This window comes from Microtus ochrogaster, chromosome X (genome assembly GCF_000317375.1).
Source record: "Microtus ochrogaster isolate Prairie Vole_2 chromosome X, MicOch1.0, whole genome shotgun sequence".
Taxonomy (NCBI): domain Eukaryota; kingdom Metazoa; phylum Chordata; class Mammalia; order Rodentia; family Cricetidae; genus Microtus; species Microtus ochrogaster.
Window position 1 is genome coordinate 6325905 of NC_022026.1, and position 11606 is coordinate 6337510.

The 11606-nt window shown below is 41.8% G+C and overlaps 1 protein-coding gene across 2 annotated transcripts in view; it reads left to right on the forward strand.

Annotated features, from left to right (window-relative positions):
- The first annotated feature begins 3281 nt into the window (after positions 1-3281).
- The window catches only part of Thoc2 (THO complex 2), a 111597-nt gene continuing 103272 nt past the window's right edge, over positions 3282-11606 (forward strand). Inside the window, exon 1 of one of the 2 annotated variants that reach the window (XM_013350464.1) lies at positions 3282-3380. In XM_013350464.1, coding sequence (XP_013205918.1) covers positions 3310-3380 — 71 coding nt within the window. In that variant the 5' untranslated portion in view covers positions 3282-3309. The remainder of the gene's footprint in view (positions 3381-11606) is intronic. The other variant, XM_013350465.2, reaches the window with a different exon arrangement.

Below are 11606 nucleotides of genomic sequence, written 5' to 3' on the forward strand. Positions count from 1 at the left end.
GAGAGGAGTGGGGGGAGGGCGGGAGGAGTGGGAGGCTGGGAGGAGGCGGAAAATTTTTTTTCACAATAAAAAAAAAATTAAAAAAAAACAGAAAAAAAGTTGCAAAATCTGTCATTATTTCAGTGAGACGTTTCTTTTTTGAGACTGGGTCTCTCTACATACTTTCAGCTTAGGGTGCTCAGTTTCAGCCTCTGAGTCCTTAGATTTTCTGCTTGTGTCACCATGCTTGACCGAGTCTTCTTTATTTCTTTCTTTTCTTTCTCTTTTGCTTTTATTTATTTTTATTTTTTATTTTTGTTTTTCTAGACAAGGTTTCTCTGTGTAACAGCCCTGGCTGTCCTGGAACTCACTTTGAAGACCAGGCTTGCCTCAAACTCACTGAAATCTGCTTGCCTCTGCCTCCTGAGTGCTGGGATTAAAGGCGTGTGCCACCACCACCTGGCTATCTTTTTTTTTTTCAAGACTGGGATTGGAGAGATGGCTCAGTCGTTAAAGGCTAGGCTCACAATCAAAAATATTTTTCAAGACGGAATTTATCTATGTAACAGTCCTTGCTGTCCTGGAACTTGCTCTGTAAACTAGCCTGGCCTTGAACTTACGGAGATCTACCTGTCTCTGCCTCCCAATTACTGGGATTAAAGATGTATGCCACCACTGCCTGGCCTATGTATTTATTTTTATGTGTATGGATGTTTTGTCTGAATGTATGTGCTGAACCGCATATGTGCACTGTCATCTTAGCCACCTTTTTTGTTTTGTTTCTCGAAACGGGGTTTTAGCTCTGGACCCTGTCCTAGAACTCACTCTGTTGACCAGACTGGCATTGAACTCACAGAGATCCACCTGCCTCTGCCTCCCAAGTGCTGGGATTAAAGGTGTGTGCTACCACCGCCCAGTGTGCACAGTCATCTTAAGTCAGAAGAGGGTGTCTGATCCTTTGGGACTGGAGTTACAGATCCTTGGAAATGACCACTTGGGTGCTGGGACTCCAACCTGTGGGGTCTAGAAGAGCAGCCAGTGCTCTTAACTGCTGAGTCATTGCTTGTTTCTTAGAACAGGGCTTTTCCTGTAACAATTAAAGTGCACATATTTCAGTCAAGAAAATAACTATGATACAATATTATTACTTTACTTACAAATATCCGAATTAAGTCAATTGTGCTAGTAATACACCTTTTTTTAAATTAATTAATTTTACATTCTGACCAAAGCTTCCCCTCCCTTCTGTCCTCCTACTCCGTCTCCCTCCCCTCCATCTCCTCCACAACTCATCCCTCCTGAATATTCCCTCAGAAAGGGGCAATCCTCCCACAGGCATCAGTAAAGCATGGCACATCCAGTAGCCATGAGACTAAGCACCTCCCCCTGTATTCAGGCTGAGGAAGGCAGCCCAGCATGAGGAATATGTTCCTAAAAGCCAAAACATTAGGAACAGCCCCCACTTCCATTGGCAGGAGTCCCACAAATAGAACAAGCTAAATAACCATCATATCTATGTAGAGGGTCTAGGTCAGTCCCATGCAGGCTCCTTCCTTGTTGGTTCAGACTCTGTGAGTTCCCATGAGCCAGGCTAGCATTTCTGTGGGGTTTCCTGCTATGTTCCTGACCTCCCTGGCTCCTACAATCCCTCCTCCCTCCCCTCATTAGGACTCCCCAAGGTTGATCCAGTGTTTGACTGTGGGCCTCTGAATCTGCCTCCACCAGTCACTGGATGAAGGCTCTCCAATGATGACCTGAGTAATCACTATTCAGATCACAGGGGATTATGGCCAGGGGATATGCATCCGCTGCTGCCAGGAGTCTTAGCTGGGGCCATTCTTGTGGCCTCTTGAAGTTTCCCTTGCATAAGGCTTCCACATGACTCTGTAAAGATCCTCCACCCAGACATCTCTCTTGGCATTCTCCCCCTCTGGCCACCCTCAACCTGATCCCTAAAATTCTCATCCCATTCACCCCCAGTCTAACCAGATCTCCTCTATTTAGTAATACCCTTTATAGCAAAAGAAAAATATGGTTTTTTTTTGCGGGGGGGAAAGAAATTTTTTATAGTTCTTGTCACCATTAATCTTTTTTTTTTCTGAGACAGTCTCAGTACGCAACCTTGGTTGGCCTCGAGCTTGCAATGTAGAGGAGGCTGGCCTTGAACTCACAGAGAGCTTTTCACCTCCACCTCCAGTCTTCATAAATCTCGACAAATTACCATCTTGCATTTGGCAGTTTTGAAGAGTGCAAGTCAGTAATTTTGTAGATTGTCCCTCAGTAATGGATATGCCTGCTGTTCCTACAATATCAAATTAATATGTATAACTTGGACATTAGCAATTCGAAAAAATTGATTAGCATGTTTCCCAGCACTGGTAGCCCCAGGATGTCCATCTCTTCCTACTAGCTTGCCCACCTTGCCTACTTCCAGGCTATGCTCCTGTCTCAGGCTCCTGACTGTTGGAATTAAACCTGTGTAAGCCTGTGCCTGGTTTTCTTGCCATATTTCTGAAATAATTCAGTCTTTTTTTTCCAATGTGAGTTCCAAACCAGAGCTTGTTGCAAGCTAGGTAAGTGCTGTGTACCTGAGCTACAGCTCCAACCCTTGCAAATTTATTTTCACCAACATAGGGTGATATCTTCTATATTTTCCTACAGTAATGTTTTCTGTTTGTAATAGCAAGTATTTTGTGGAGAGACTTTGAGCCTGCACCCAGTGTTTTTTTTGTTATACTAATGCTCCCTGGTTTGACAGCTAAAGTAAGGCGTTAGATTTTAAGGATCCTGTGTTTCCCAGGGCCAGCTTTCATCCATCACGCTAGCATGGTCCTCGGCATACCAAGTATCATGTTGCACTTTCCGTGATAATTTTCTATCAGTAGTTTGTCGAGATATTTCTTATCTCATGTTCCTCTTTTCCAGAGGACCGCGCGGGGAAGGCCTTATAGTTCCAGTATCTTCAATGTGTAACAGACCGAGCGCTTGAAAATTGAATTAGTGGCTTGGGGTAGATATTACAGGAGATCATAAAGGCTACAAGCGGTCCGGGCCTGGCTTTTTTTTATTTATTTGTTTAATTGTTTCTAAAGGGAAGTAAAACGCGATGACTGTTGAGGGCGCGGTCGGGCAGGTACCAGCGAAAGGGACCACCGGCATCTGCCACCTCTTTGTCAGCAAGGCCTGGGACTTCCGCTGGGTGGGGAGGTAGGTGGGGCGGGAAATCTAAAACCGAACTCCCAGCTTCCGTCACTCCCCGTGGGCGGCGCTCCCCTTTGACCCTTCGCTTGCGAGCCACACATCCGGGCCACTGTTACTAGCGAGGGGAAGATGGCGGCCGCAACTGTGCTGGTTCCCGCAGAGTGGATAAAGAACTGGGAGAAATCAGGGAGAGGCGAATTGTGAGTGTTCCGGCTGGGGGCGGGAGCCGGGCGAGCCGAGGCCGGGGCGTTGGCCACATTCGGAAGTGGGGTACAGGGGCCGGGGATGGGGGGGAAGCGGTGCCCCCTCCCCCACCCGGGCGACGATTGGGGATGGTTGGTAAGGAGTTTCGAACTGCGGGAGGAGCGGAGCCGGTAGCCTCCGCCGAGCGGCTTCCCCGACCTCCCCGAAAGCCCCGCCGTCCACCGGAGCCCCGCTTCCTTTGGTCTCTAAGCAGAACTTCCGTCTTGGCCCCCCAGGTCCCCCTGTGCTCCTGCTCTGTGTCTTTTTTTGTCTCTCTTTCGTTTTGCCTCGGCTCAGTTGACTGCTTTTCTCTCCGTGGGTTCGCGCCCGGGACTGTTGGGTCCGTACTTGACATTTTTTCTCTCTGTCCCTTTTCATCACTCTGCACTCAAGGCGACTCCTGTAGTTTGTCGCCTGGCTTCTCCTATGCCCGAAGTCTTGGGAGGGCGAACTGTCCCGAACTCTCTCCAGTCCTAGCCGCCAGTGGCAGAAGAGCACAGGGCGTCAGGGACAGCCAGGCTTGGCACCTCTGGTTTCTTGGGGAGCGCCAGCTTGTACTGCCCTGGCCCCGAGGTCCTTGGGGAAGTGTGGCAGGGATTGCTGCTTTTTGCCAAGTCCCTACCGGCATGTCACCTCCGAGTGGTTTCGGACTGGATTCAACTTTTCATCCTCAAATGTTGATGAAACCCCATTTTGGCCTGGAATTGTAGCTAATTCTGGTCGCCTTCGAAGCTTTTTTAGTACTTTAGAATGTTTTGTTACTTTTAAGTCGTAAAGTTAGATTTGTAACCCTCTCCCGGTGACTGGCCACGGTAGAGGTTTTCTGTCCCCAGATAGACTGCCACCCCCACTCCCCGTTTAAATAGCAAAATTAACCATTGATTTGAAAAGAAAAAAAAAAGTTATGATTTCTTTTGATTCGCCTTGGAAATTTAGTAGCCAATCTTAGAGGAGATTAATTCTTGTTAGCTGTTTGGGTTGTCTCCCTCCACTCCCACACTCCCACACTCCAGTGTCAGGTTCCCAGTAGCTAGCGGGAAGATAGGAATCTTTGAAACTTTGCAGTGCGGGATCTTACTCTTGTAAAAGGACTTACTCCCGCCGACAACTCCCTGTGCTGTTCCGTGAAACTTAGCAGTGGAAGTCCTAGAATTGAATTGTCGGAATAAGTGACTAGCTTAGTCCACTTAACTAGCTGAGTGACCTTGGTAAATTCTTAACCACTTTACTGAGTAATTCTGTTTCCCCTTGAGTAAATTGGGAATAATAAACACTCTACTGAAAGGATTGTTGTGAAGACTAAATGCCTGTAAAGTGCTTGGCATATAGCAAGTGCTCAAGTGATAGCTATTACAAGTAATATTATTCCAGCTTTTAGATATTTAAACTTCTCAGGACAGCTCTTGCAGTTAGAGGCTCTACCTTTTTGGTTAGCAATTAATTGGCCTCTGGCTTCACGTGTTTGCTCTTGTTTGCTAATAAATTGAGAGGTTCTTGAAGAAAGGCGATGACATCTCTTAGTTCTTTTGGTTCTTAACATCTCCTCCAGCATATACTTATAGTGCCTTAGTGTTTTGTTAACTCGCAGGTATAAGATAAGCTCTCATTTTTAATTTTTAAGTGTTATTTAACACATACCTATGAGGTGCCTCGAGTGCTGAGAAGGCAGGATGGGAAGCAACTCAACTAAACCATCCTATATTTGTGGGTTATACTTCCCAAACAAATAACCCAGTTCATCGTTATTTACTGTCTACAACCTATTTATTCATTTATGGACAGTCATGTTTGTGGGCTGCTCAGCTTGCTTCTAGGTGGATTTCACGTGTGTGTGTGTGTGTGTGTGTGTGTGTGTGTGTGTATTTGGTAGTAAGTGCTCCATCAGTGAGCTACATGCACAGGCCTAACTTTTTTTTTTTAACAGTTTAATGTTTTTGCTTCCACCTTAAAATGAGTATTTTAGGAATAGGAGGAGTTCTGCCTGCTTTGCCTCTGACTGGCAATGGTTGGAGAAAAACCAAGTGATGTATGAAGTCAAGACTACCTAGTGAAAATGGAATTTTGGGTTTACTGTACTTAGGATTTTCATGTGTGTGTATTTATTGCATAGCTTGTGGAATGTGGTTTAAATTATAGTAGATCCAAATCAGTGTGATCAGCTTAATGATTATATAACAGGACAGGCTCCAAAGCCACAGAGAAACCCTGTCTCAAAAAAAAAAACCAAAAAAAAAATAGATATAATTCCTTTTATATTAAGAGGACCTATCTCATTTTTGAGACAATGACCTTGTAGCCCATGCTGACCTTGAGTTTATAATCCTCTTCTGGGTACTAAGATTATAGGCATGTACCACTATACTAGCTGAGAATTTAGAGTTGGACGGCATAGCTGGGTGTGGTTGCTAACACCTGTAATCCTAGCACTTGGGAGGATGAGGGAGGAGTCCTGTAAGTTTGAGGTCAGCAGGGGCTACACAGTGAAACCTTTTCTTAAACAAAACAACAAAAGCCAAAAGAAAGTTAAAGCTTCATAGACTGGAGAAATGTCTCATGAGGTTAGGAGTGCTTATTGTGCATCTAGAGGACCTGAGTTCAATTTTCAAAATCCACATCTGATGGCTCACAGTTGCCTGGAACTCCAGCTACATGGGATGTTACACCTCTGACCTCTTCAAGTACCTGTATTACACGCATACCCAAACACACATGCACACAGATACACACAACTAAAAATAATCTATAAAAAATTCAAAAGCTGAAACTGTATAATATAATGAATTATTTCAAGGTTTGCCTTACTTGTGGATGAACCTAGAGGCCTGTACATACTAGGTAAGTACTACTACTGAGCTATATCTTCAACTCTTTACAAAATTATTTATATTAGCACACAAAGCAATAGGTTTTTTTCATGACAGTTTCATACATATATCATACTTTAATTTGCTGACTTTTTCTCTACTACTTTTTTCTACCTGCCTCTTGCTGGTCACTTTTCTCCTCCTAACTAGTCCTGCCGTTTGCTTTTATGTCATGTATATTCCATTATCTACTCTTTTATTTCTTTTCAATTTGAGGCAAGGTCTCACTATGTAGCCATGGCTGGCCAGGAACTCACTTTGTAGACCAGGCTGATAAGTGCTGGGATTATAGGCATACACCACCATGGCTGACCTCCGTTACCTACTCTTAATCTAACCGTTTATTTCTTTTAAGGTCTCTCCATCTCTCTTGTCTCTTCTTTTATGACCTATGCACATCTATATGTACACTTAAAAACATGGTAATTTTCCTTAAAATAATACACGATTTCCTGTTTTATCTCTTTTCCCGCAAATTTCATTTTCCTTTATATCCAGCCTGTTTTGTATTTTCCCCTTTTTTTTTTCAAAATGGGGTTTCTCTGTGTAGCCCTGGCTGTCCTGGAACTAGCTATTTAGACCAGATTGGCCTCAAACTCATAGAGGGCTCCTCCTGAATGCTGGGATTAAATGCGTGCACCACCACTGCCAGGTGGTTGCTGTTGCTGCTCCTCTTCCTTTTTTTAAAGACACTTTTTTTTTTGGTTTTTTGAGACAGGGTTTCTCTGTAGCTTTGGAGCCTGTCCTGGAACTAGCTCTTGTAGAGCAGCCTGGATTCAAACTCACAGAGATCCGCCTGCCGCTGCCTCCCGAGTGCTGGGATTAAAGGTGTGCCAAGGTTTAATATATCCCAGGCTGATTTGTAACTTTGAAGCCTTGAATTCATTATCTTGCTTCAACCTCTTGTCTGTTGGGATTACTGGCACGTGCCACCATGCATAGCTGATAATTCATTAAAAAAAAGAACAACAAGTGCTTTCCAGCCCTGAAATTTTTCTTTTTAAAAGTGTATTTTTAAAGTGTTTTTTTTTTTTTCTGAGACTAGTCTCTTCTGTGTAACCCTGGCTGTCCTGGAACTCGATTTGTAGGTATGATTTGTAGTAGACCAGGCTGGCCTTGAACTCAGAGATCTGCCTGCCCTTCTCCCAAGAGCTGGGATTAAAGGGGTGTGCCACCACACCCAGCTTTTTAAAGTGTGTTTTTAAAAGTTGTGTTTCAAGAGATTACCAAGTTTTTCTTATCTGTAGTATGATAGCAGTATATAGCTATTGTGAGAGTTATACAGTTGTTTTTTCCTTTCACTATGTGTGACCAGGGCATCGAATTCAGATCATCAGGCTTGGCAGCAAGTCCCTTTACCCACTAAGACACCTCTGTGGCCACCAAATATATTTTTAGATGATAATTAGAGAACTTATAGGACTAGAGAGATGGCTCAGTGTGAGAACATGGACTGCTCTTGCACAGGACCAGAGTTTATTCCCACTGTCCATGTTGGGTTACCAGTTACAAGCATAGTTGCAAAGGAATTCATCACCTCTAGCATTCTTGGACACCTGTACATGACATGCACACACTCAAAGACACACATAATTGAAAATAATAAAAATGAATTCTTATGGGCTGAAGAGATATTTCAGCAGTTGAGAACACTTACCTCTCTAAGTCCGTGGGATTCCAGCACTCTGATGGGGGCCTACAACTGCCTATAACTATAGTTCCAGGGGGTGTGTCACCCTCTTCTAATTTTGCAGGCTCTTGCATGCATGCACATGGTGCACATACATACACTTAACCACACATGCATGTACAAGAAAAAAATCTTAAATCTTTAAAAAAATTATAAAACTTGTAGCATGATTTTTCCCCCCAAGAGGTATGAGTACAGTAAAGGGATCATAGAAGTAGTTGTTTTATTCGATAATTCTTAAGTAGCTTGGGTGTGCCTGGAACTTGCATAGTTCAAGCTGGCCTAGAACTGATAATTCTCCTACTTTAATGTCCTAAGTGCTTGGTCCCCAGCTCCTGAAACTATTTTTTTTTTGAGACTGGGTATTGTGTAGTCCAGGCTGGCCTTGAACTGGCTGTGTACCATAAGCTTGAATTTCTTCACTTCTCAAGTGCAAGGGTTGCATATGGACCGATGATATCACAGCTAGTTTAGGGCACTGGGAATGAACCCAGGGCCTCACTCTAACAGCTCAGTTACATGTCTGGCCCTGAAACCTTTTCTAATTTGATTTTCTATTTTAACTTGTATTCATGAACTAAATGTTAAGTCTTGGTCTGTTTTTCTGGTAACATAAATTCATTCTTCAGAAAATGTTGATGCAACATTAGGAAGTTATTAAGTTACCACTTTTTGTTTGCTAAGTTATTTTATGATGGTGAAGTAGAGTGAGTGCTATTAATGTAACTGATGTTTCCTACTTACAAAGGTAGAGCTTTTGTTAATTTGTCTTTTATAATAGTTCTTGCTCTCTTTCCACAAGTAAAATGATTTTGTCCTAGTATTCATTTTAGAGGGTAATATTTGTCATAGCATTGATAATAGAGAAAGCACATTGCTTAAACAAATTTAACCTTTCATTTTATAAAAAAGTAAGTGAAGCACAGATGAGTAGCAGCCTCTTATGTGAAACAAACTTGCAAGCTGTGAGCATAAGTAATTCAGGCTTGTTTGTGTTTCATTTTTGCTGAAAAAAAATGGGAAGATGAAAAGCTAGGGGCTGGAGAGATGGCTCAGAGGTTAAGACACTGACTGCTCTTCCAGAGGATCTGAGTTCAGTTCCCAGTGTCCACAACAAAACAAAACAAAAAAGAAGCATTCACAGTGTACTTCTGAAATCATTAGAAGAACATTTCATTCAGATTTTCACAGATCTTTGACAGAAAGTAAATTTCTGTCCTTGCTCTCAGGTAGTTGAGGCAACATTTCCATAAGAGTATAAAATGAGTTTGAAAAGTGGAAAAACTGGTAAACTCAAATAGTAAAGGAGTAAAATATTACTGTTTTTTGAACTGAGATAGAACATTTGAATAATTTTAAGGTCATATTAGAAAGGGCAACTATTCAAGGTCATTTTGTTTGTCATCCTTCTGTAATGTAGTTTACTAGAAGTGTTTGACAGATAAGACAGTAAGACAGATTCAACATTTAGAACCAGTTACTTGTAAGTATATTTGCTGGTCTACTATTAGTGGATTGCTTAGGAAAAACATAGTTAAATCTATACCTGGAAAAAAAGTGTTTTTTTTTTTCTTTCGAGACAGGGTTTCTCTGTAGCTTTGGACACTGTCCTGGAATTAGCTGTGTAGACCAGGCTAGCCTCAAACTCACAGAGATCCACCTGTCTCTGCCTACTGAGTGGTGGCATTAAAGGTGTGAGCCACCACTATCTAGTGAAAAATTCTTTTTAAGACAGAGTACTCCTATATCCTAGGTCTGTTTTTGAACCTTACATCTTGTCTCAGGTTCTAAGTTCTGGGATTACAGAACTTAGATCAGGATCACTATTGGCTAGATCTGCAATTCTTCTTGGGAAAATTTTTACTGCTTGTTTTTTGTTTTCTAGTATATAAAGAATTCTCATTTTATAGTAAGGCAACACACAGATCTATTATGCAAGTGAATTGACTGAATATGATATCCCATTAATGATTTTGTACACAATTTGAACACATCTTTGAGGTGCTAATTAATAACTTACAGTGACAGTATTATCTATAAATGTGCTTGTGGCCTAGTGAGTGGATAATATAGAATGACATTTCAATTATTCCCTAGTTATGTAATGATGACTGTACCATAGGTGGGAGTATGGAACACTGACACAGTCCTTCCTCAATCATTGGAAGGCTTATTGAAAAAGACAACTGTGTTAACATTGCTGAAAACCATAGATGAAGCTGTTGAAAATGTGAGGAAACAAAAGCATTTGTCATAAGGAGAAAAAGTTTCAACACCCTCCCTTTTTGAGACAGGATTTTACTTTGGATTCCACATTGGCCTTGAACTTGAGTAAACCCTGCCTCAGTATTTCAAGTGCTTGCGTTTTCAAGTGCATCAAGTGTTAGAGATAGCTCCAATTTCTTTCTTTTTCTCCCTCCCTCCTACCTTTCTTTGAACATATCATGCATCCCAGGCTTGCCTCAAGCTTAGTGTTATAGCTCAGGTTGACCTTCAACTTCTGATCTTCCTGCTACCACCTCTCAAGCTATGGAATTCCAGGTGTGTGTCCCATACCAGGTTGGTGTGCTGCTGGGTATCAAACCCAAGGCTTCTATATGCTAGGTAATCACTCAGTCATCTGAGCCACATCCTCAGCCCATGGTAAGTTTTCTGTACATGTGTACAAAGCTGAGTACCCCCAATATTGGGAAGGCAGAGGCAGGAGGATCATGCCAACTTCAGCTACATAGTGAGTTTAAGGTTAGGTTGGGGTATGTGGACTTTGTTTCAAAAACCAAAACCCAAAAAACCCTCCCACAATAATACCTGTATACAGTGTGTAATCTTCAGACAAGGGTATGGTATATCCATCACTTCAGATCTGAGGTGATCCTCAACCTTCCTAATGCTGCAACTCTTTAATACAGTTCCTCATGTTGTGCTGACCCCCAATCATAAAATTATTTTGTTGCTACTTCATAACTGTAATTCTGCTACTGTTATGAATCATAATGTAAATATCTATTATGTAGGATATCTGATATATGTCCGCCCCTTGTGAGTGTCAAGACCCACAGGTTAAGAACCTCTGCCTCAGCTATTTATTGAGAACACATGAAAATTCTCGCTACTGCCATTTTTTTTTTTGAGACAGGGTCATATTCCACGGGCCATCTTGCTAGTTCTGTCTGATATTCTTTACTAGTTAAATACATTTTTAATAGGTGGCCATGGGTGGTTAAAAATTTATAATGGGATTTTCAGATTTTATGCAGATATAATTAGTAATTGCTTTTCATTGGCCTTTTATTCTTAATTTTGAAAATAATTCTGTTACTGTGATTGATGTTACTTGGGGCAGAAAAATCATAGTTTTTGGTTTGCTTGGGCTACAGTGTAACTTCAAGGCTAACTTGATAAACTTGGCAAGACTATTAAGAAGCAGAAGAGGGATTATGATTTATCTTATTGATATAGTGCTTGCCTAACTTTTATGCAAGGCCCTAGGTTCAATCCCCAGTAGTACAACAGCAAAGAAAAGCAACATGTAAGTGAATGTGGATCAGCAGATGTTTATTGTGTTGACGTTTTCTTTCTTTCTTTCTTTCTTTCTTTCTTTCTTTCTTTCTTTCTTTCTTTCTTTCTTT